This window comes from Emydura macquarii, unplaced genomic scaffold (assembly GCF_026122565.2).
Source record: "Emydura macquarii macquarii isolate MOO-44397 ecotype Brisbane River unplaced genomic scaffold, CSIRO-AGI_Emac_v2 contig_1253, whole genome shotgun sequence".
NCBI classification, from domain to species: Eukaryota; Metazoa; Chordata; order Testudines; family Chelidae; genus Emydura; species Emydura macquarii.
This window is the reverse complement of record NW_027131390.1, coordinates 86,132,845-86,158,832: the sequence shown is the minus strand read 5'-3', so window position 1 is coordinate 86,158,832 and position 25,988 is coordinate 86,132,845. Positions and strand designations below refer to the sequence as shown.

General features: G+C 40.9%; 1 protein-coding gene across 6 annotated transcripts in view; it reads right to left on the bottom strand.

Moving 5' to 3' along the window:
* The window catches only part of CACNB4 (calcium voltage-gated channel auxiliary subunit beta 4), a 178,845-nt gene that overhangs the window by 30,250 nt on the left and 122,607 nt on the right, over positions 1-25,988 (bottom strand). For 5 of the 6 annotated variants that reach the window (XM_067549439.1, XM_067549444.1, XM_067549443.1 and 2 more), the window contains 7 exons: positions 12,567-12,686; positions 10,838-10,960; positions 8,598-8,728; positions 8,059-8,135; positions 7,592-7,611; positions 7,419-7,499; positions 5,077-5,135 (listed from right to left, as the gene is read on the bottom strand). In XM_067549439.1, the coding sequence (XP_067405540.1) occupies positions 5,077-5,135; positions 7,419-7,499; positions 7,592-7,611; positions 8,059-8,135; positions 8,598-8,728; positions 10,838-10,960; positions 12,567-12,686 (611 nt within the window). Of the gene's footprint in view, positions 1-5,076; positions 5,136-7,418; positions 7,500-7,591; positions 7,612-8,058; positions 8,136-8,597; positions 8,729-10,837; positions 10,961-12,566; positions 12,687-17,676; positions 17,768-25,988 lie in introns of all 6 variants that reach the window. The other variant, XM_067549445.1, reaches the window with a different exon arrangement.

Genomic DNA, 25,988 nt, shown 5'->3' with positions numbered 1-25,988 from the left:
CACTGACAATTTCTAAATCAGGACTGGATGTTTGTCTAAAAGATATCCTCTAGGAATTATTTTGGGGAAGTTCTATAACCTACGTTATATAGAAGGTCTAGATTGTCATAATGATCCCTTCTAGCCTCAAAAATCTGTGACAGATACTTTGTGCTCAGCCACCCTGAAGTATTAGTCAGGCCTTGTGTAGTCTACTCCATTAGGCCAGTGTGGACTACTCTACACTAGAAGCACTGCATTGGCAAGCTGCTCCACTGTAGCATGTCTAGTGAAGACGCTCTATGCCAATGGGAGAGAGCTCTTCTATTGGCATAATAAATCCACCTCAGCAAGAGGTGGTAGCTATATCGGCGGGAGAAGCTCTCCCGCTGACATAGAGCTGTCCACACCAGTGCTTGAGTCAGTGTAACTCACGTTGCTCAGGGGAGTGGCTTATTCACACCTCTGAGCATAGGTGTGCGCAGCACATTTCCTGAGGGTGTGGACCCAGGGAATCTTCCTTACGGTGTGCACCCAGGGAATCTTTAACAGGGGTGTCAAACTCAATTCCGCCGGTGGGAAACATTTGAATTATCTGCCGGTGGAATTCTTACCGCGTCATAGTTTCCGCCGAGAAATGACACGATAGAGGGTATTCCAGTGGCAGATCCCATCTCGCAGCTCCCTATGCCGAAGGACTGCACGCCCTCCACTCTTTCGGCGGCAGCTTTACACACAGAGAGGCGGCGCCGCGGGCCACATCAAAAAAGAATCACGGGCTGGATAAAAAAGGTACGTATGATACCCCTGCATTAGGGTGTGCCTGGGCACATCCGGCACACCCCGTGTGCACGCCTATGCCCCTGAGTGACGTAAGTTAACGCAAAGTAAGTGGTAGTGTAGACTTGACCTTTGACTCTACTAATGAACCCAGCATGCCTTGAACTTGTAACTTTAGAGTTGTGCCCTAAATGCAGGTATATAACAGTGATAGCTGCTAACTCATGTAAGGCTGCAAGAATGTATTCGCAATATATCTAATATTTGAAGAATATTTCAGATGAGAATCATTGCTATTTCAGAAGTAAGACCTACGATAGTTGGCCCCACTAAATAGAACTATTTCCATTTCAATACTTTTGAATATGTTAAAAGTCACATGAAAGCTTCTGTGCTATTTATCAGGCTCTCTGAAGAATGAGACTCATTTAACTGCTAACTCTTGACAAAAAATGTAGTCAGTTTTCTGCAACTGAAATGCATTTTCTGATATTGAAGTAAGTGGCTTATATTCAGATTTGAGACATATATGGCAACAACAGAAAAATAGCACTCTTTCCAGCACTAAAGGTACCCCAGAGTCTTAACAAGACAGGCATTTATGGTATGACTATGCCACAAATTGTCCTAAAGACATTTAATTTGGACAGTCCAGATAAACTGTAATTAAATACCACTACCTGTGGAATTAATACTTTGCATCAGGAAATTCTGCATCATCATGCCAAAGTGTTAGAGAGTTTAGAAAGTTAGGTATTCCTCAGTTGTTTGACTCAGGAGATCCCACACCCCACAGGGAAACCATTCCACTCTTCTCTCATAATTCTATGAAGACTTCAAAGAGTAACAAATTCCCAGAAGTGCCATCACCTCAGATGTGCTTCCCATGTCCTCACTCCTGAGTCCAAATACTAAACCCTTTATATTTATCACATTAACACTAGGGAGGTCAGGTCCCCTATCCTGACGTAATAATAGCATCACAGACATTTGAAGTCAAAGGCCACAGTTTTAATAACAGCTGATCAGTCACTAAAAACATTGATTTGTCCACACTTCATGTGTTGAACAACACACAAGCAAGTGTATTGACTTCAGATGAGTTTCACAGCTGTAATTCAGGGCAGAGTTTGACCAACGGAGTCGAAGTTTATGTAATACACACAGCAAGGGGCTGACCATTTGAGTCTAAGACCTGGTCTACATTTACCTGGCTACATTTACCTGAGTAGCTTGCGTAACTCCCGTCAACTGCTGTGCTTCCCTTCTGCGCGGTGTCTTTACTGCATTGAGCCGACGGGAACCGTGTTCCCATGGACACAGCTTTATGTCACTTGAGGGGGAGGTTTTACTGCATCGACTTCTGGATCGATTGAGCGGATCTTCACTGACCACTCAATCAAGCCAGAAAGGTTGATCTGACGGCAGCAAAATGGCAGCGACTTTGCTGCCATCAGTATAGACATACCCTAAGTTTATGTAACAGACACAGCAAGGGGTTGCATGGGAAAAGCACTAAGCGGAGGTTGTCAGTTCAAGTAGCTCCTCCTCCACTCTGACTTTCATATTTTCACACATTTTTCCAACCCCTTGGCATGTACGTTACACCAATTTAGGCTCTTTAAAAGGATAGCAGGGGCTCCATTGGAGCTCTGCTGGAAGGTGCATTGACTCAACACACATCCTTGACACTCTGACCACACTCCTGACTGCCAACTGCTGTCTACTTTTAGGGCTACAGCTAGTAGATGAAAGTTGCAGGCAGCTTGTGGCCCTGTGACTTTGTGCAGCCTTTCCATCACAGAGGGCCTAGAATCTACAAGTGGAAACAAAGGAGCATGTCAAGCCTCTAACACCAGCTTAGACTCCATTTCATCCACCAACCAATATATGAAACTTACATGACCTTACTCTAGATAAGAGCTACAGGTTTAGCTTTCCAGCAACTCAGTCACCATGTTGGACCCGGACACCAATTAATTTGAACCAATCCAGAAACACAGACAAAACAGACAGCAAGCACGACCCTTCAGGTATCTGAATATTTTAAGAAAATATTGCACTTTTTAAACCCATCCACACAAACAGCAGGGTCTGTGGAAATTATCCAGTCAACAAAGTTTTAATGACTGGTAGCCTTCAGCTTAGTGAAATTGGCCAGCACTTGGCTTCTCATCTGGATACATTTTAAAATCTTAGAAAAGATATTATCCTTCCAGAAACCAACTCTGCACAATGTCATCGTCTCAGTCATGCCGTTTGTCATTAAATCAGGGGGAATTTCAAAGCCACTGGGGAATATCCTAAAGTTCTGCAGCATTTTTTGACATGTGAGAGCATAGGGCTTGCCCAGGAAACGCAAAATTCAAATAATCTACAATAATCTACTACCCAAAACGAATGAATGACAAAAAAGGAAGCACTGTCCATTCGGGTGTATATATACAGACAGTAATTTCCCTGGAGCTGATCCCACTGACGACAAATATATATGTTTGCTGGCAACAACTGAAATGTCAATCTTGCTTTTTGCCATAACAGTGCCATTACCATAAATCCTACTCCATCTCTCCCAAACCACACGGACCTTGTTATTTATAGCATATTAGTGCCTACAATGTGCTAGATGCTTTTCAAAACACAATTGCTACCATATGGTGGCTGACACAGTGCAAACTGCCCCCACCAAGATGTTCCAGGGATTGGGGATATCAGATCAGACTATGCAGGGGTGGAACCAACCCCTAAAACATCAGGGACTTCCCCAGCAACACCTGGGAGCAGCAGCAGGGCAGTAGGCCCAGTCTAAACTCTAAAGAAGGAATTAAAATTCTTCCCTTGCTCTCACTTGCTCAAAGAAAAACCTTTCTTTGAATCAGCTGGGGGAGCTGTATACTTTGTTCTCTCTCTCCCGCCTGCATTCCCTGTAGTTACTGCAACCTTGTCATCTGCCTGACATGTTTCCCTACATTTTAGTTTTTGGGCATTGTCTTTTCCAAAACTGCATTTTTAAATATTTTTTACTCCTGAGTACATATAAGAGTTGATTTTTCTGAGGTGCCTACCCTGAGCCTTCTCTTTGTTCACTGTTCAAAATCACTCTGTTCTTGACAGTTATTCTAGCACCAGGGTGTGATTAGTTTATTGAGAGCATATTCTGTTGTATAAAAGACTTGACGTTGACAAATAGTATCAGGTCAAAATTAGGCCAGCAAATGGTAACTTCAGAATGAAATAAACAGGCACTAATGCTTGGAGGCCTGCAGATTTCAATCATTTTGCTGGATCTAGAACCTAGTGCCAACAAAAATTTGATATAATGAAAGGGTTTGGAATAAACTGAAGTTTCCTACTTATTCATCTCAATTTTGGCTGCTTGAGAGCTAAAAAATATACAAACACTACAAAATTAAAGAATATATAAAAAAAAACTTATTTGAGACCAAATTCTGCTCTGTTACACTGGTATAAATCTGGAATAACTCAATTTACTCCAGCAGTGATACACCACTGTAAATGACAACAGAATTTGACCCACTGCAAACAAACAAACAAACAAACAAAAAATCAACTTTTTTGGTATAAAAAAAGTTCTGGTTTTGTGTCAACTTGAAGCAATTTCCACCCACCCCAATTTTTCAGTATGGGCAGCAAATTTTAAAAAATCAGTTATTCACACAATTTTACTGTTCAGTGATATTCAGCAAGGGGAGGTGGGGGACTCTGCGATAAAGAAAACAATCTAATTTGTTGAGCTCATCTGGCCTGCAGTTGTGCTGTATTGTGATCTCATGAGATGAGCAGAGTCAATATTTGGATAGGATACCTCCAGGGAAAACCCTGGTACTGCAGAAAGTACTGCTGATGATTCAGTAGATGGCACTGTTCCCTCTGAGCCAGTACTGAACTAGTGACCCAGCTTGGTGCCAAGGGGCACAATATTGTTGGAGGGCCACTCAGATGCAATGCTAAAAAACCTACGATCCTTGCCACATGTCATCATTAGATATTCCATGGCATTTTTCTTTTTGCCCTTGTCAGATTCTGTGTACCTACATTTCCCCTGAAATTTCAGTTGGATTCAGTATTCAGGCAAAATTCTGTTCTGTTACACCTTGCATGCGTAGTGTTGCTATGCCCTCTTAAAAACCATTGTTGTTTATCACCCCAGAGGTGGCTACATTTCAGTGTTGAGTAAAAGGATTCCTACTTATATAGTTGGTGAATCAGCTTGAACGTGCATGCCTTCTGGCTAAAAGGCACTACATAAAATCATTATAATGTTGGAAAAAACATGAAAAGGACTATATTTCTCACCTCCCATCAAACCTGTGCTTCAGGAAGTCAAAGAGGGCTTTCTGCATCATGTCTGTCACCTTTTCAGAGGTGAGGAAGATTGAACAAAGAGGATTGACAGGGAGAGAAAGAAGTCAAAAGTAAGAAAAGAGGTAGAAAGTCAGGACATTGCCAATAATCGATGTCCTTTACATAGATTGTAATGATTTAACTGTAGCGCTCAAGATCTTATTCAAACGTATCTGACAGCTGAAATTTATTTCAATATAGAGGGAACAAATATTTCATAATAAATGCTTGCAAGTCTTCTGACACATACTCCAAAGTGCTCAAATGCGGGACATGCAAGCTGTCACTCTTCACTGTTGTCTTTCATTTGGATATTAGAACACTCCACTTTCCCAGTACAATTTCATTCTCCTGCAGGGCTCCAGCACATAGCAGAAGCCTACTGGAACAGTCAGATAGGACATTTTCCTCAGTGATGTTACTTCAATGGATTTAAACTTAAATTGGAAACAAATTTAAAAGAGTAAAATTTATCTTTTTATTTTGTAAAGAGAGAGTGTTCTGACATCTTCACAGTGAGAACTATGGGCAGAAAATGGATCTTGATCCTATTACCATACCGGACAAAATCCTGAGAGATGCTGAGCACCTGCAATTCCCACTGACTTGTTGGGTAAACTCTTTGGACTTTCAGAGTAATTCAGACTGCCACTCATTATCTGTACTCTAGATTGAAACCAATTCAAGACCCTGTGTTTCTGGCAGTTTATTTCTCATAAATTATATTTTTCACATGCCTCTTGCATACTTTCATCAGAAAAAGTGTGCAAAGAACTTTCCCATATATCTTAAAAAGGGATTACAAATGTGTATCTCTCTTTATTTTTCTAAAGGAAATATCTTATTCAATCACCATTTATCTGGACACTTTATGCGCCTAAAAGATGTTTCATTTCCAAGGCGTCCTTTTTTACAAGGGAGATTCTCTGAGTCTAATTTGTAGCATGTTGTGTATTTATACCCCAAAACAAAACTGCTCCAAAATCTGAGAGTCCCTAGACCAAATTCATTAGGCTACAACACAACTGAAGTCAATTCAGTTATGCAAAGGATGAATTTTGACCCCTTGTGGGGAAAGCTACCATGAAATTAAAAGGCAGATTTAGAAAATAGAGATACAGTAGAGCCTCTCTAATTCTCACTTTGCTAATCTGCAAATCCAATAATTCTCACCCAATAAAACCTGATTTAAGAGCAGAATGCTGCACTAGTAATAGCACCGTGCTGTCATATTATTAAGACTTCACTACTTTTATAAAATATATTACAATACTTTTACTCAGATGCTGTTAAGTATTATCAACATTCATTAAATTAAATGAAGTGTAACTGATTATATGTTTGTATTCCTTTTTGACCCAATTCAGCAAAGCACTTGGTGCTTAACTTTCAGCACATGCTAACATTGCTTTGCTGAATCAGATGAGTTTACATCTGTGCTTGAAGTTAAACATATGTTCAAATGCTTTGCTGAATCTGGATCTTACTTGCTAATTTGCAAAATTCAATAATGAATGTCCTGGTTATCTGTGCATATTAGTGAGGCTTTACTGTACATATTTTTATGCTGAATAGAGGGTGATGGTTTAGATGGGCTAGGATTCTCTTCAGCCTTATATTTCTACACAATAACTTAAAAATAAACAAAACCCACCCACACACTTATAGTGATGATGAGTTCACAAGGTCAGCACCTGGAGTGGGAATGTAGAAATTACCACACTGGAGCAGACCAATGCAGCAGGTAGTCCAGTCTCTCCAGTATCAGGCATTTCATAGGAAGAGGTAAAATTCTCATAATCGATGATTATGGCATAACATGCCATCATTTAGGTCTTTTCTACACACGGAACTTGCACCAGTTTAACTAAGGTCTTGTCCACATAAGAAAGTTGCACTAGTTAATCTTAAGATGTGATGTTCAACTGATTTAGTTAAGTGGGTGCAAAAGGCTGCATAGCCACTCAAAGCAGGCTTACTTGGATTTAGAATAAATCTATTAGGAATTAGTTTAAGATAAACCTTCAGCCTGGTTTAAACCAAAATAAAAGTATCTACACAGCCCTTTTGCACCAATTTAACTAACTTGTTCTAAAAGCAGATTTAAGTTAAACCAGTGTAACTTCTGCATGTAGACAAGACCTTAGGATCTATACATAATGCACTGCTTACCAGTGAAAAAAAGATCACTTATAGCTACTTCAATCAAATCAGGAAGGACTACAAAGCAGACTTACAATACTTTGTAGTGGACTAGAAAATAGTAATTAACTGTAACTAACTGGAATACATACCTCATAACCTTTCAGTGATGGGCCAACCAGCACAACAGGCCTCATGGATGGCACTACATCATAAGGAGGAACATGTTCCGTCTGAAAGAAGAAAATGTCCAATCAGCACATAATCCATAACAGACTCAGCATTCAAATTCTGGAAACTATATAGCAGCGTAAAATACACTTACCACTTTTTGTTTCTGTTTTGCTAAAAGACCAAAAGCAAGAACTTAATTAATATGCATACTGTGCATAACCTGATAGTCATAAGAATTGCAAAGATTACTCTGTCAATGCATTTTTGTTTTGTGTTTCTGCAACTCCGTTCTGATCAGTATTGATCACTACCCTTCTGAGGGAGTCTGCCACCTTTTCTGGTTCTTTTCTCCAGCCCTCTTTTTTAAAACAAAACAAAACAAAACAAAGCAAATCACTACATAACTGATGCATGCTTAGAAACAAATAAATATTTCTTTTTCTCTTCCTCCAATTATTTTGGGGAAGGTTTGAATAAACAAGCACTTATCTATGGGATACTTTTATACATTAGTAATAAGGGGAGGGGTGGAAGCCCCTTCCCGCCTTTTTTTGTGTGCACTTTTAAAGTAAGTTTAAGAAACAGTAACAGTTTCCTTGTATAAAATCCCAAACTCACCTGTGGAAGTGGGTGTTGCTCTAAATGTGCCAGACACCATTTCTCCAAGACTTGAAGAAGAATTTCCACTTGATTTCCTACAGCATTACAAAGAGTGCCCATTAACATGAAGTATTCTGAGAGTGAAACTCACAAGATGCTTCTCCTATTCCAGCCTCAGAGATGCTGCACTGCTGTCTCATGGCCTACTTAATTAAAAGAATATGAGGGTGCCAGGCAAAATCTGAGGGCCCATGAGTGATTCCTGGGTTGATCAAACGCTGGATGGGCCCAGACTGCTAGTCCTCCAGCTCCCTCCAAGTTTTAGTTCCCATCCTGGAAACTTGTATGTCAGCACCAGAGACAATGAGAGATCTATGAGGCCTACTATTTTCTGCAAACGTGTATATTTTAACCTCTACTCATTTTGGTATAGGAATACAAAACCATTTTTAGATAGGCAAAGATTGAGCAATACATTAAAAAAAATAAAAACAGCTGAACTTCAGTAATATTGCCCAGTGTTTGTTGTGCTTTGAAATGGTTAAGGACAGTCTTACCCTCCATGGAAACGTCCTCTCTTCTGCTCCTGCTGAATTCGGATATTCTCCAGCCTAAGTGGACTTGGAATGAAGCCAATCTCACAGCCCTCTTTAACCAGCCTTCCTATCCACCAGTCGTTATTATATTTCTGTAACACAGACGGATTATTGACTTCACTCACAAATGCTACCCGTCCTAAGAAGCTCTGAAGTATGTCTGAGCTACAGTCTTTAAGCCCACACTACCTTTTGAAGACCAGCACTCCCACTGAAAGTTGATCATTGGTCAATTTGTGTGCATTTAGATGAGTCAGCATGAAAAGGTGCCAGACGAAGAGCTCTGGAAACTGAAGACCTGTATGTGCCCTCAAAATAGGTATAGCCCAAGCTGTGTCAGGACAGATCTCTCTCCAAACTGTCCCAGCCTTGATATAGATCGTCAAACTCTGTATTCGCTATGTCTAGACATGACTTCTCTGTTGACACCATCAACAAACATGAAAACTGGTGCCAAGTGTGATGGTAGTTTGGGAGACTGGTTTACTAAGTAATGCCCTAATCACTGGACCATCTTTCCGCTCTCTTTACTTCATTTTTCTTGCAGTCCTATGCCCTAGAAATGGCTAAACCACTTGGATATATTTTTATATTCAGTTAAGAAATTCACTTCCAGAGACACATTTCTTAAAGCATAGTTTTTATTGTAGTGTTAACTTTTGTTAACATATGATTAATTTAATTGAAAGTCTGGCCCAACCTAAACTGCAATGAGATAAAGAGTGATGCCATAATGACGAACGATTTGTTGCATCTGTCTGGTGACAGGACTTTTTAATCAAGTCCTTTTAAAGAATTATAAATTGTTCTGTCATTTAGGTCTGTGTAACCCAGTTGAGCAGATTGTATTTTTTAGAAATTTTATCATTTTTTTTAAAAATTGCAATATTTTTTGTCAAAAGCTCTCGGCACCATATTTCAAAAGGAATGTTAGTGTTCCTAGAGCAGTTGTACATAACTAAAGCCAGTGTGTATCAGTCCCATTTTAATACTTTCAGAAAAAAATTAAGTCAAAGATTTATTTATAAAACAAGTGAGGAAGAAGCCAAGTATATCTCCACCCCTCTGAATGATCAGTTCCTTGCCCCCAAACTCTCAGGCAATTAAATTTGTTCTTGGGCAACTAAATAAATGGCCTGATTTTCAAAAATTTTGAAGTTCCTATTTGAAGTCAATGAGATCTGCAGGGGGTCAGCACCAAGTAAAAAAAATCAGACCTCTTATTTAGGGACCAAATTTGAAAGTTTGGCCTCAGTAACTTTCTAGCAAGAGTATATTTTTTCCCTCACCTTGCTTATAAGTTTTTCTGTGATTTGCAATATCCTTTGTTATATACTGTCTATTACAATATGCTAGTTTAAGAACATAAGAACTGCCATACTGGTCAGACCAATGATCCATTTAGCCAATTATCCTGTCTTAGCAGTGGTCCATGGCAGAGCTTCAGGGGGAGTGTATAGAACTGGGAAATTATGGAGTGATCCATCCATCTTCCACTCCTGGCTTCTGGTAGTCAGAAGTTTAGGTCTACATTGCATGTGGCGTTGCGTCCCTGACCATCTTAGCTAATAGTCACTGATGGACATATCCCCTATGAACTTGTTCAGTTCTTTTTTGAATGCAGTTATACTTTTGGCCATCACAACATCCCATGGCAATACATTCCACAGGATACTTGTGCATTGTGTGAAATAGTACTTCCTTCTGTTTGTATGTTTCATTGGGTGACCTCTGTTTTTTGTATTGTGTGAAAAGATACAACACTATTCTATTCACTTTTGCCATACCATTCATGATTTTATATCTATTACATCTCTATTATATCATCATTTAGTCATCTCTTTTATAAGATAAGCAGTCCTAATCTTTTTAGTCTTTCCTCGCATGGAAGCCTTTCCATATCCTTGATAATCTTTGTTGCCTTCCCCTGAACCATTTCCAGTCCCGCTATGCCCTTTTCCATGATTTTAAGACCTGACAATGAATTAGTAGCTTCAAATTCTTAATAGTACAAGATACAGCCTCCTGGCACTGGAATCCTGATAAGGATGAATGATCCTGGATGTTATTGTTAATCTAACAGATGTTCTGTATAGTGCTGGCTGCTATTCAGCTTTCCTTTTTGTCTTGCATGGCTCAAATCTGACTGCTTAGGTTTTAGTTGTTGGCAGGTCAGAGGAATAATTGCATGCTGTAGTTACCTCTTTAATGTGTAGGAAGTCCTTGGCATCAAAAGAGATGGCAGTGCTTGGGACAGGAACATCTTCATCCAATGCTCCACAGTAACTCACATTAGTCTTAACTGCAAACGCTACAGGTTTAGACTAGGAACAGAAAATACATGTCACAAGCACATTATAGAAGTGTTCTCATACTTTTTAGATTGAAGAGTTAGTGTGCTTACTGTCAAATTTAAAATTAAAAAAAAAAAAAAAAATCTGCTAGTGGTGCATTGCCATATCTGGCCAAATTCAGACCTAATGAAAACGGACACAACTCCATGCAAGTCAATGGAGTTGTGCTTGCTTTCATCACATCCAAATTTGAACCATGTGATTTGCTACAACAGAGAATTGACCTAACTGTATCAAGCCTCTTGTAGGACAATTCCAAGGAAGGTAATTCCTCCCTCCACAATGCACCCGGTGTCATACACATGGTAAGAAAATTCTTCCCTTGCAGAGACTATTGTGTGTTCTAAGGCATGAGATGTGAAGGAAGATTTGAGATAATGTATAGGCTACAAAGTACTCTAGTACCAAGTGGCAGGAAATTTGTCAGGAACGCAACAACACAAAGTACCTACAAAATCCTTTCTGCTGGGGCCCAAGAGCTGCCTAACACCTCTTCAAAAGTAGCTGAACCTGAGCAAGATAGTGGTGCAGCCAGAGTAACTGGGAGACATGCTGGTTCAGATTTATGGAAAAGTCCTATGGAATATAACAGGGATGAAACCAGGAGGGTTCTATAGAAATGTAATAGGTTTTATAGGAATTAATCCAAAAACGTATAGAACTTGATAGAGAATGTGAGATCCTTTCTACAGGCTTTTTTAAACCACCAATACAAGGGATAGAATTTTCTATTAAATTCTGTAGGACAGTCCAAAAACAATTTCTGTAAAGTTGGGAGCCTCTCCCAGCAGGGTCCCAATCATGCTCTGAAGCTGGGCTCCACTGGAAGAACCCTTGGAAAAGCGTGGCCATGCAAACACCGCCTGCTTTCCACTGATGGAAATCCCTCCGGCATGCATCTATCCATCACCCCAATTATTTTACTGTCACCCCCAGCACTGTAGTATCTAAATGCCTGACCCCACTCTCAGAACAGTGACCATTTGCAGCCCCTTTCTTCACATGGTGAATCAAGCAACCAACATTTTGAGAAATAAAGAAAAGGACTAAATTGCAGCCACTGGGTCAAAATCCTGTATCTGAATCTATTGATACAACTGCAATTGAAATGAATAGTACTAATGTGCACACATCACAGGGCAGTATTTGTCCCTTTATATTTACATCCAGTCTATCCACAGCTCATCCATAGAGGCACCACCTAGACCAAATCCAAATTCAGGACAGCTGAACACATTGCTATGAAAATGTGGTAGAAGTCTTTTATGTTGCTGTCACGCCTTTCCTTAAGTGAGAGCAAAAAATTCCACTCTATTTACACATGTAGGACTCTACCAACACACAAAAGGTTACATGGGTGTGAGAGCTGGATTTGGCTCTATGTTTTAAGTAATATTTTCTTTGTGAAAATATTTGGTATTAACCACTAACATCTTGTAGTTTGTTACCAAGCTATTTTTAAATTATATGATCATCATTATAAACCTGGAGCATGAATTCTAACACAATCAAAGGCTGACATGTCACCAAATGCCATATAACTTTGCTGTTATTAAAGCTGAAAAGAGGAACTCACCTTAGCCCTTTCAAGCTGAATAGCTGCTTGCTGTTCCCTCTCCTGGCGGATTGCTTCTCTGTCCTCTTCCAAAGATACATCAGAATCTGACGGTCTGCTTGTGTATGAGTCTGCTGATCCCTAGAAAGAAGAACACATCATTAAGAAATATTATACACTGAGCAGAAGATCCAAGCCAAATTCACAAAACATTGCTCAAAGGGTTTATTTCCTGAATTTTGTTATGCTGATTTTGTGTAATCACAGGAAATTGTACAGGATTTAGCTAAGAATGTAAGTAGTTTTATAGATTTTTATTTTCCTGCAAAACAAAAATTCCAAAGGAAATCTCTCTCTCTCTCAGAACTTGCGTTATCATCTTATTCTCTCTTATGGGCATGCATGGTAAAGCAAGCCGTCCTGGACACAGCACAACAACCTATTACAAGATTTAAATCCTATTTGATAGCCTTAGATTAAAGATCAGCTCTCTGTCAAAGATTACATCACATCAGATAGAATCACAGTATTCCATGGCTCAGTTAAAATCACTTCTCTGTGTAAATATATTACGGATATATAAATACTTCACTCAGTATCAGTAGCAAGTGACAATCAGACAAAGAATTATTCTATGCACCATACCTAAACACAAATGTGTGTGAGTCAAGAAGCAAAAATGGCCAAATGCCAGAACGCACTATTAAAAGTTATTGGACAATGGATCATACAAATCCAAATGTATCCTATACAGTATGATAGGGATGACGTATGAGACAGAAGAGATGTACATCAGTTTGCAGTGGGGAGAAACGGGATGTACTGTACAATAAGATGTCTTGTTCAAGTCACTTTTCAGGATGGGTGGCACAATCTAAAACCAGTAGTGTTTTTACTCTCGCCTTTATAATAAACAGCTTGACACCGAGGACCTGATTCTACAATTAGATCTGCACAAATGTACCTTCATGCCTGCAAGGATCCAGTTGCCAGATCGGAGCCTAACTTCATAAGGAAGACAAAAGAATGTACAAAGTATATGTAAATATTATTAATCTAAAAGCCAAAATAAACCCCAGATGCCTAGCAAAATTAGGGCTTGAGTTTACTTGCATGACTATTCACTCAAGTAAAGACGTGCAGAATTGGACCCTCATTTCTAAAACTGGTGTTAAAAAGGTGAGTTAAATTTTCTTTGTAGTGACCAGATTCTGCAAAATGCTAAGCATGCTAAGCTCTAGGATTTGGCTCTATAGTCAAGTAGATCTTGCATGGGAAGGATATGCACATGACAATTCCATTTCCCAAACTGGAGGAATTTCTACTTTTATGCTTGTTTAGGTGAGCAATGCCTTTGCTATGAACCTTCCTTCCTCTTTTTGTGCTTGATCCCGCGACCAACAAAGTTCCCAATCTCCCCGACTCCACAAAGCCAGGTATAATTTGGTTTGGCATTTGATTAAATTTGTATTTAGTTTAATTTATTAGCACCCAGCAATGGGGGAGGTTAATTTTACTTCAGTTTGAGGTTCTACATTGGTAGCAGTGTTATGACACACATGATGGGTAGCTTTGCACAATTACAGAGTTTTGAGTTTTGTATTACACCACTTGAATGCAATGGCAATTACAACTTTAAAAATCAGCATATAAAATATAGTTTAATATACAGGGCCATATGAAAATGACATTATTTAGTCCTATTAACACATTTTATATTTACATGTTTTGCACATTTCTTAGTTTGGAAAAACAATACTAGGACCCTAACAGTGCAAACAGAACCACCCTTGTGCCCTTGAGAAAACCTAATTAAGGCTATGTTTACACTGATGGCAGCAAAATCGCCGCCACCAGATCCATCTTTCAGGATCTATTGAGCGGTCAGTGAGACCCGCTCAATCGATCAGGAAGTCGACTGAGTAAGTCCACCCCCTCAAGTAGCATAGCGCTGCTGCATTGACGGGAACACTGTTTCCATCAGCTCAGCGCAGTGTGAACAGTGCGCAGAAGGGAAGCAGAGCAGTCGATGTCAGTTACGCAAACTACTCTGCGTAGTTTGCATAACTCCCGTCGACTGCTGCTGAATCGCGGGGTCAGTGTGAACCAGCCCTAAGTCAACAGGGCCAGGGCCCAAGTATAATTTTTTCAGGACCAGTACAAACTTGTAACACGGGCCCCCTCCCACATACATACCACAATCCCTCATCCCATACATACAATCTCATGAGCCACGAAAAATATTTTCCTGATGGTAATGGGGGTTGCAGCCTGGGGGCCAGGCCCCCCAAGGCCTCCAGGCCCCGGTAAAGTGTACCCTTCCCCCCCCCAAGTGGGGGCCCTGAACAGGGCTGCACTAGGGCCTATCCATGCAGATCTCCATGCAGAAGTCGGATCTAGTACCGTACAGCAACAATCGAAAGCCCTGTAGGAACTCTACTGTACACTGCACTATGTGACCATTGCTGTACAATATTACAGTATTTTATAAGAGAGAAGCACTAATTAACTGGATCTTGTGTATTTAGTGAAGTGTTGGGCAATAAGTACAGCAACAAATTTCTAAGTAATCACATTTTCAGTAACAAACGGGGGGGGGGGGGGGGGATATAAGGATCTTCTCAACCAGCAAAGCCATAAACCATCTATTTTTGTCAAACGGATGACTATTTTGTCTCATTACAATTTTTACAAGAGTTTTAAATTAACTCATGACTCAACCAATTCAGATGCAAGTACATTAAAAAAGCCTTTTAAAAACTGATCTTCATTGCTGTGATAAAAACAGTATCCTATTTATTCTATGGTGATCTCATTTCAGTATATTTGTGTGTCTGAAGCTATTTAACAGCATAACTGTATTTGGCAGTAAGTTTAAATAAGTAAAATAAGTAGAGAATGAGGAGGAATCAACAGTAATTCTCAGAACTCTCATCATAAATTCCACTAAGTACAGCAGCATTCAGTCAGGTATGCTCCAATAGGAGTGGTAGACATACCCAAAGGGGTATTCGTAGCTGTGAGATTTAAAGGAATGTTGTGACGCAGTTTTGGAACAAACTGATTATGACAACTTAGACAGACAGGATGTAGACCCAATATTTGAAGGACTTACGTTGGTTAGGCAGTTAGCCACTTAAGGTAACAACAAAGCAACAATAGCATAACAGATATCTGCGTCTCCCTCTAGAAATCACAGTATGTGTGCATGATACTGTTTACTGAAGTAAGACAAGAGCTGATATTCAAAGGCAGACTCTGACTTTGTGCCTGCATTTTTGCACCCGCAAGTCTGCAAGTCTACGGAAGCAAATAATTGTAGGCAAATAAGGGCTTGGACATTTAAGTACCTGATTGCACCTGCAAATCATTTGGAGCATATTTTATGACAAAGATATTTGAGTATGTGATTGTAAGGAAAAAGTCAGAAGTTGAGTTTGTAGTACTAACCCCAAGATTCCAAAATCATGAGACTGGAATAAAAATCATAGGGTTTTAAAAAATATAAGTTTTGATTTGCCTTTTATATTTTGAGCCTTTAGGCTTCCCATTTTGAAGCTGCTCTCTGCAACCACAAAGATTAGAAACTTACTTTAGTTTAGATGAATGCATTTATTTGTGTGTCCCGTAGGGGAAAGATGAAAGCTCCTCTCAAAGAGAGGGGACCCTCACAGAAAATATTCCACTCACAAACCTTACACATGGTGAAGTTTTCAATAATGTCTGTAACTCATTGTCTAGATGGAAATATTTTAAGAACTACTATCAGTGGTCAACTTGCTCCAATAGCTTGTTTTTGATTGTGGCCAACATCATGTTTCAGAGGAATCTATAATAACTGTGCCGCCTCAACCCTACAACCCCCTGGACAACTATGCAATATTGTACCTTTGTGGGGGATTTTTTTCCCCTAATCTGAGGCAGCTACTAGTTGGTTTATGCACTAAAGTATGAGGGAAGGGAAGTTATTACTCTTTCTTTTGTAATTGTGAATATTCTTATTCCCTATTTAATTTTATATACTTTGAAAGAGAGATGTGAACTCCTACTTTTTGGTATCTTCTGGTAAAGGTAATGAGCCACAGATGGATGCACCCTGTCCCTATCTTGTCCATTTATAATATGCCCATCACCATGGTATCTAGGCAGCAGGAGGAGCAGATTACATGCACCTCAGTGTAGAATTTGTCCCAATATGAGCTAATGAGTAGAACTGACTGGAGGATAACAATTCTGTTTTGCAGCAACTTTCAAGGTTTCAAAATTTGTTTTCATTCTGCACTGGAACAAAACCAAAATCAAATTTCAGGGAGAAGCATGGGTGTTCTACAAACTTGTTGTAAGGGCACTGGCCTGGCATGCGGGAAACCCATGTTCAAGTCTCTGCTCTGCCTGATACACAGCAGAGTTTTCATCCTACATCATTCAGAATCAAGCATGACAGGGACTTCAATGAGGCTGTCCTACAACCCAAGCCGGTGCCATAACCACCAGTCTCTTGAGCGGGAGAGCCTGTCTGACTCCTACCAACAAAATTCTCAACTGAAAACACAACGAACATTTCATGTGGACAAAAAACGTTCTGAACAGCTATACTAATAATTTTTCCATCTACAATTTCGTTGGGTCAGGGAAGTTATTTTTCTAAGGCCAAATCCTGCTTTGGCTCTGGCCAGCGAGCACAGCCAGAAGGAGCAAAATTGGAAAAACCAGCAAAAAGGGAAGGTGTGTATCCTGCCAGTGAAGAGCAGGCCTCTGCTGGGAGATGAGCCCATCCCTTGCAAAACTCTGAGCTGGAGCAAACTGAACACCAATCTGTTGAAGACTAGCACTAGCTGCTGACAGCGAAATATATGCCCTGTAGTGTCTTGGGAGCTAGACACACTGTTCTTACTACAGCCTCCTTTGGGATGTAGCACATCTCAGGGCTTTCCCCAGACATACTACCTAGGGTATTTGAGCACCACAGAGGTATTCTGCTTGTCTGCATTGTGGCTCCCCGCTACTTCCATCATTCTGTGCACCTGAAGGCAAGATTTAACCCTCAACTTTATAAAGCTTAGCACCAAGGAAATGTAACAATGTTTCTCTCCTAATCAATCGAAGGAGTCAGAATGCAAAACGTACCAACCTTTTGCATCTAGCCTGCGGGGGCGACAGCTGGAACCCTTGTCCGGCTTACTTTGTCAACTTCAATTGCTGTTCAGCAACTTAAAGGGAATCTTTGGCAAAAGGAAAATTGAATTTATATGATCAAATTCACTAGGCACCTATGTAGACTATCCTTAGTTCCAGTGTCTTGATTGTTTAAAGCTCTTGGGAAGAGGAGGGGAGAACAATGGAATTGTGAACATATGGCCACTATGTTACAGACAAAGGTAACAGCCACTTAGTTCATATCTATAAAACACTTGGAAGATGTAAGCACTATATCACTGCTAAGCATTACTACTATTACTGTACAGGCAATAAATGTTCAATGGCAGCAGAAAGGAAAAAAATATCAGTCTTCAGATCTTAAATCAAAAACATAATAAACGTGTACAATATATGATGGTAGAAACTGGCTTCTGTCCGAGACGTTGGAGCCCTACACAACATAATATAATGCGACAGGAATGCACCTGGTAGCCCAAGGCTCAAGGCAGGGTCAACACCACTATCACCCGGAACGGCAGACATTGTTCATCATCCCTGCCCTTTTTAACTATGTGTTTTTCCTTTTAATCTTCTCTTTATTGGAAAGTGTGTAAGAACAGAGTACAGCGCATGTCACAGAGAGGACACAAATCAACAGAGCACATGGGAGCCGAGCTAAGGGAATCTGCAGACGGTGATGTAGTGAATGAAGAAACACACAGGACATACCTAGACAGCCACATCTGATGGGGCTGAATTTGCATAGCTTCATATGGGTTGCCTGGTAATTTCAGAAAACAGTTATAATGCTGGGGACACAGTTTACAGTGCTTGCAGTAGTAGGCAATGCTAGGGCTGATTTGCATTGCTCTGGCAGTACAAAGCCGTCTTAAAGCCAGCTTAACCATACGAAATGGTCCCGTGAGACTGCTCTCAGTTCCTCAATACTGGTTGGTGGTTGGACAACAGAGGACCAGGGAGTGTTACTGTCACATTTGTGACCCCATTCCACAAGATATGCCAAACACTCAGTGGCCAGTCCCAGAAACACAAGTCAGGTGATGATGAACCAGAAGAAGTTTTGAATGAGAAAGTGCTTCACTACAATAGAGATGGGAGAGAAAGGTAGAGAGGCCAACCAAAGGGAAGTAATAAAAATATGTACTCTTCTGTGTACTGTGTGCTCATGCCTAAAGTGGCTAACACTAGATAGGACAGAAATGTGATCTAATAGTTTGTGACTGAGTCAAAAAACAAAAAGAGTAGGCCGGATGACCAATCATCTGCTGTGACTCACTCTGAGTCAGATCATGCAACCTCACTCACACTGGGGAACATTTACTCATGCAGATGATCCCATTCATTGCAGTGTCCCCCTTGGTGTTCCTGATAAGCTTACCCATGTTTTGCTTCTCCATTCCCTTTGTATACCACAGCTTTATCTTGTCTCTATTTATACTGGGATCGTCTGGGGACAGGGATTGTCATGTACTTTATATTTGTACAGCACCCAGCATAATGGGGCTCCGAGTCAGATTATGGCTGATGAGCGATACTGTAATAAAAATGGTAAATAAATCAAAATGAAAATTTTCAAGGCTCAGTCACCAGCTCTAACAGCTTTTAACATTGCAAAAGAAAAAAAGTAGGGTGTTTTTTTGTTTGTTTGTTTGTTTGTTTTGGGGTTTGGTTTTGTTTTTTTTTGCTTTGGTAGTGTATTATTTGTTTAATTGAAAACCAGAAAACTTACTAGAACATAATGGGAAATATGTAAATATGCATGTTCTGTGTTTGTACAGTTCCTAGCACAATGGGGTCATGCCCATGACTAGGGATCCTAGGTGCTATCACAATAAATGTAATACACAGGTTTTTCATCCTCATGGATGGGAAAGAATAACTGCCTGCATGACCACAAAGTGAAAAGCAAATTATGTCAACACAAAGTGCTAGTCTGGGGAAGAAAGAGAAGATCAAAACTCTTGAATCCATTGTCTCTCTTTCTTTGTAGCCTGAAACTGCATCGAAGGCCCCTTTAATTTTTTTTTTTTTAATTTATATTATGTAGGCTCTGTCAGCCAGCAGATATTTTTGGATGAATCAGCTAGCTGGGTGTACAGCACATATCCATAATTTTACACAGCGGGGAGGCCTCAGAATTATTCCTTCTGTAGTAAGCCTTGAGTGTGGATAATATGGGCGTATTTGCCTTTCAAAATACAGAGCAAAGAATTCATAAATTAAAGGTGCCTTTTTTGGGGTTAGGAAGCCTTTACAGTAAGTGCCAATAAATTACATAGAATTTCTATAATTTTTTAATTAATCTGGTATACACTCTGCAAGGAGCAGTTACCATAGGAACTGCCATATCGCTTTACGTCCTCCAATTCCCCTTGGGACCACATAGGATTGCCAACCCTTCACGATTGTCCTGGAGTCTCCAGGAATTAAAAGATTAATCTTTAATTAAAGATTATGTCATGTGATGAAACCTCCAGGAATATAACCCACCAAAACTGGCAACCCTAGGGACACCCAATATCTTTGTGAAGATAAAACCCACACCAATAGCTGATGTGAACATTCTAGTTTTAACAATCTGAAAGAAGTAATAGGTTTCAACAAGGAGCTATATTTTCCCCTGGACTGTATGGCTCATTTCGTATCTACTTGATAGCAGTTTTATTTCCTGTTTTTGTCAATGAGCTCATTTTTCTTTTCATTAATTACTTTCCCTCTCTTTTGTTTTCCTCTACCACTGTACTGGATCAATTGTTATAGTTCATCTTTCCGAGACAGACAAAAACACTGGGATTTGAAGTGATATCAAGGAAGGTGAATTAAATAATGTTTTTGCAGATAGGGGTATATAATCAGTGTTCCTCTCACCACTCTGCTGAACATACATGCACACACATGGCCGGCTGGCACTCCATCCATTGGCCCCAATGATCCTGGGGTTTGTAAGCCTAGTCTATTTATGGAGGAGGGAAAAGATCACTGGTGACCCTCCGCGGTCCCAGAAGCAATGGGAAGAAGACAGCGCCAGTTTTCCCACCTCCTAAGGAGACAGGAGGAGAACATTGTCTTTCAGGTCCCCCGACCCTAAAAGGAACAGAATAAAGATCCCAGTGATGGCAAGAACAAACCTGTTTTAAATTCAGAGTGCCACAAATATCACCCACATCTGAACACCTGTCTATCTGCCCCTCACAAATGATCATGTCCCATGTAAGGAGCACAGTTCAGCTACCATTCCGCTGAACTGCTCCAATGAATAGGCAGTCCATCAGCAAGGCAAGCTGCAAAGCCAGGAACCATTCTGCTCTTCACATTTCCGAGGCCCTGCCTCCAGCAGAAGGCCTCCTACAGTGATTTTCAGTTAGCTAAGGAACGGAGAAAGTTTTTTATCTGATTGGGTAGTGTCACATAATTTTTGGTTTTATTTTTGATTCAGCCTTTTACATGCAGCAAGAGAGGCTAACAGACAACAGAGCAGCATCTTCTTATTGTGGGAGTCCTATTCTTGCAGACACTACAAAATTGTTAAGGGCATTTTGAGTGCATCTCTCTATCCAGGAAAAAGCAGACATTGAGCAGACATGCCCACCTAAAATGGCCTCACCACTCACAATGTTTAATAAAGTGTATACACTGCTTAGGGGGAAAGCCAAACTTTTTTTTTTTTTTTTTTTAAACAGTCTACAATGTGAAAGTGGCTGTTGTCTGGAGTGACTTAGTAATAAGATCCTTGGTAAAAGAGAGCTCAACTCTGAAACCCCAAAGGGCTAAAATGCCAATACTTCTTTAAAGGAAGTTTCAGGTATTAGGCAGTATATCTCCAGGCAGCTAATTATTCTGTGTGATCAGCTGGAGTCTTAATATGGTCAGAAACCAGAGCCAAGAAAAATTTGAGACACTTTCAAATCATTGGGCCCTCTTGCATTGACTCTCTCTCTGCTCTTCCCCTGTCTTCCTCCCCCAAGGAGAATCCTTGATCTACGTCTCCTAAATATTCCACCCCCAAGCAAACATCTAGCATCTCAAGGCTGAGTTTCAGCCCCCACAACTTGTGGCAGACCCAGTTCCCAGGGTCCTGCCTTGATGCTGAATATAGTGGCTTCAAACAAATGCACCTTGACGGATGCCAGACAGACCACCAGAACATTACTTTTTATTATTTCTACTGCAGGAGCAGACAGAACATACAGTGTATTGCATAGCATGTAGAAAGATTAGTCCCTGATCCAGAGAGCTTTCAAACTAAAAGAAGCCATGACACAGCAGGTGAGCACAACAAGCAAAGGGGAGGTGAAGGAAGGGAGAAGGGGGACAGGAGGATGAAGGTATAATAAAAGATCACATGGTTATTTAGGTTTGTCATGTATGCCTCTTGCCGTTGCACAATATAAAATATAAGCTGTAAATATCCATTTACCCCAGTAGCTTTTCTCTCTTCAATTTTTTCCCCTCTTCATTTCTCTCCCCATGCCAATCCATTGTTCCTGATTTCCTGTCCCCCATTGTTTACAGTTTTATAAGTTTTACACATATTTTCATTTTGATAAAGCTATGTCCCCAGTTAAATACACAAAATTCCATCCCTCCATCAGAGACCTGCCTGCCTGCCTGATTGCAGAGGCATGACATACCTCCTTCCCAAAAGACCACTTCTTTCCTGGCACAAACACACAGTTTGGTGCTGTCTGCTGATCTTAGAGATTGAAGGCGAGAGTTCTGGGGTGAAGAAGGTCTTAAGGTCACTGCTACAACTCCAGGGAACAATGGGGCATCCTTGCTTGCTAGTTCCCTGTGGGATCCCCACTGCTCTGGCTAATGTCCAGGGGGTAGAGACTAAGCCTAGCCAATACCACACCCTTGTCACCCTCCACCCACATCTCTGACACCAAGAGACCTCTTTTCTCCTCCCAGAACTCAGCCTCCATCTAGGGGGTAGGGGGAGGTAGAGTAGGACTCCTGCCCCATGTGGCTCTGGAAAGGAGAATGGGGAAGGTGCACCTGGCCCAAGTGACTGTCTGGGATCCAGAAATGGGTATAGGCTCAACCCAGCCTATTCCTCCAACCACTTATTCACACTAATGCATATCTGGCAGAAGCCAGAATCTCTCTTTCCCCTCTCGGGGCTCAGGCTCTGTCTTTGGGATGCGGAAAGGAACCTACGCTCATTGTAAACACACTAAAGTTAATGGAGTTAAATCATAGTTGAACTTGATAGGCTTCAGACATCCTCCCTTTTACTACCTCAAAAGGTTATTTCATTTCTTTGGGACAATCTGGGTGAAATTCCGAAAACAAAAGCATCAGACTTAAGTGGCTCAATTAAAACCAAAATTAATTAAGCTCTGAGAGGAGGAAAAGAAAAATAATATTAAAAGAAATAGTAACATAACACATCTAGGCCAACTGCAAAAGTGTCTTCTAATTGAGTACATTAAGGCTTGGTCTAACATAACCTAACTAGCATATCTCGCATCAACATATTTAGGTCTAGGCAACGCAGCATTTTCACAATGTTACATGGACACTTTCCCGTTGACGCTGCCTTCTGCCTTTCAGGGAGGTGGACTAATTCAGTTGATAGAAGAGCGCTTTCCCATGAACTGAGCGGGTCTACACAGACCCCACTCAAATCAATGCTACTGCATTGATGTCTGCCGTTGTGGCAGTGGAGACATGCCTTTTGATTAACTATAGACAAATATCTTATGTTTATATAAGCAGGCGATTTTTCTCTCTGACCCCCATGGAAAGCTTCTCAATCTCTTTTGGCTTCTCAAAGACACTCTTTCTGACACCCATCAATGTTATACCTAAAGCTGGTCTAAAGATTAAATGGAAGGCTTAGCAAAGCCTAGCTGAAACTCACTGGGTTTGATTTGCAGGGCTAAATGCAATCCCTTTTTTCCCCCTCCCGGTTTCAGTTCAGTTGGGTTCATTCTCACTCTGTTTCTGAGTCAAACAGACCTTGACGCTCAGAGCAAAACTCAGCCAAAACAACAGAGTTTTGCCTGGTTTCCATCTAAAGCCATAAATGGGCCTACATTCGCTTGCAACTTGGCCTGAGTTTGCTTCAAGAGAGTCATGAACCTGGCTCAGATTTTGGGCTGGTAATGAAATGCTCAATCATTGGCTTGGTTTCATCAGGAAGTTCTGGCATTGCTCCTGATTTAACATAAAAGAAAGGAGGAGCTCAGAGTGGAGGTTTTACTAAAATTCTCCCTCTCTTAATCCACTCTGAAGCAGAAGGAATAGGAGGAGATAACTGACACCAAATGTACCCTGTGTGTCATAGAAGGCCCTATAGTGAAAACACCATATGGTAAAAGGACAGATAAGAGATGCCCAATCCTGTAGTCAATAATGGAATGAGACTCAGTTTGAAGAACAAGTTCAAACCCTGCACTCCCACTTTTTTGTGCAGTCTTTTAATATAAGTAAAGGAGGAGAAGAAAAGTATATGTGCCAGACTAAATTGGCCAAATGTACTGTTCTTGGTCCAGGACTCTCTCTATAAATTGGGATGGCTGTATGACTTGGTTTCTTCCTGTTCAGACCTTGTAAGTGTCATAATAAAAAGGACACAGTTTCCTCCAGTCCTTTGTTTATTGCTGGTTATGTCACTGTTACTTGTCAGCTGTGTTCTTGGGGAACCAGGGCGCAAAACCCCAACTCTCTCTGGCTCACCTGAATCCTGCCTCTCTCCCCCCCAGCCTCTGCTTGAACCAGAAACCAAAAGCAATGAAAAGGCAGTGGGAGACACACCTAAACCCCTCCAAATAGGTGATAGGATTAAGGATGTAAAAAGGAGGCATCTCTATTAGCACATTGAATGGAAAACAGAAGCCTCATCTACATCAAAGATGGAACAAGAATTAGCATACCGAATGGAGAACCAAGCTCCAAAGCAGGAACCGCCTGAACTCTGGGACTGGCAAAGCAGGGACGCACTGCATGATGGGAGATTTCTGCTCCTGATTTTAATGAACCCACATCTGCACACATCCAGTTCTGCAGTTATCAGACCATTCTAGTTATTGATAACCAAAACATTGAATCTGCCTGATTGCATTGTGAGCTCCCTCAAAGGAACACTGCCCCTAGCCAGGAATGATCAGCTCCTATTTGTCCAGTATAAACAAAACTACTCTGGTATACTCCCTTGAGTCACTCTTTACACATAAACAAACCTAGTGTTCTCCCCTGAACCACTGTTTCTTCCCTACAAAAACCCTTACCCAAGTTCAAACTTCTGTTCTGATGCCTGGATCCAAATGCTGCATCAGTTCCACTGGGACTTCATCTTTTCCTGACTGATAGTGTTGGGGGCTCTCCTGTCTCAAGCACCCCGGATCCTAAGCTGAACGGCCAGTCTCCTGGGAACCTTTGAGCTGCACTGAGTGGTAAGAACCCCACCCCTCAACACACTCACACACTTCCCCCCCCCTCTCTCTCAACCTACTTCTTCCCTTAATTTAATCTCTCTCCCTTTTAGTTCAGGTATAACTTTCTACAAATGACTTTGGTAATCAAACCTGTGCTAGTTTTCTCCAATACCCCAACTGAAATTGTGTAATATTGTAACTGTTTGATTGTTTTTCTCTCCTTGTATATTTATTACTATAGTATCATAAGTTGTATATACCTGGAAATAAAATAACTTTTACAATCACGCTGGTTGCCAGTCTCTCTTTCCAAACTCATTTACTCCTTTGTGTTCTTGGCTTTCCTATCTTGCTCTGCAGCAATGCTTCTTTTACCTAAGCCAAAGATCCCTACAGTGCCCAAAAATCCTATGGGGTTTGCTCATCAAGGGGGTTACTACTAGAACAATTGTAGAGTGAGAGTGGGAATAGCGATGTGCTGAACCTGTGGCATATAAGGGTGGGGGGGGTGCATCTGAGAAGTGCTGCTCTGCCTAGCCTACGGAGTCCATGGGGCATATAAGGGTGGCAACTGAAAGTGCTGTTTGACCCAGCCTGATTGAGTCCAGGGGCAAATAAGGGTGACAGCTGAAAAGTGCTGTTTGGACCCAGCGTGCTCAGATGTGTGCTCTATTCTGGTGCGGTGCAAAGGGACATATAAGGGTGGCCGCTGAAAGTGCTGTGTAACCCAGCTTGCTGAGTTCAGGGACATATATGGGGTCAGCTGAGAGTGCTGATAGCCCAGTCCGCTCAGACGCACTCTGTTAATCTGAAATGTGTGTGTGTATGTGTGGGGAGTTTATTTGAATCTGGGGCTGGAGGAACCCAGCCCTGAAAACCTTAGGTCCTGCAGGATAGCTCC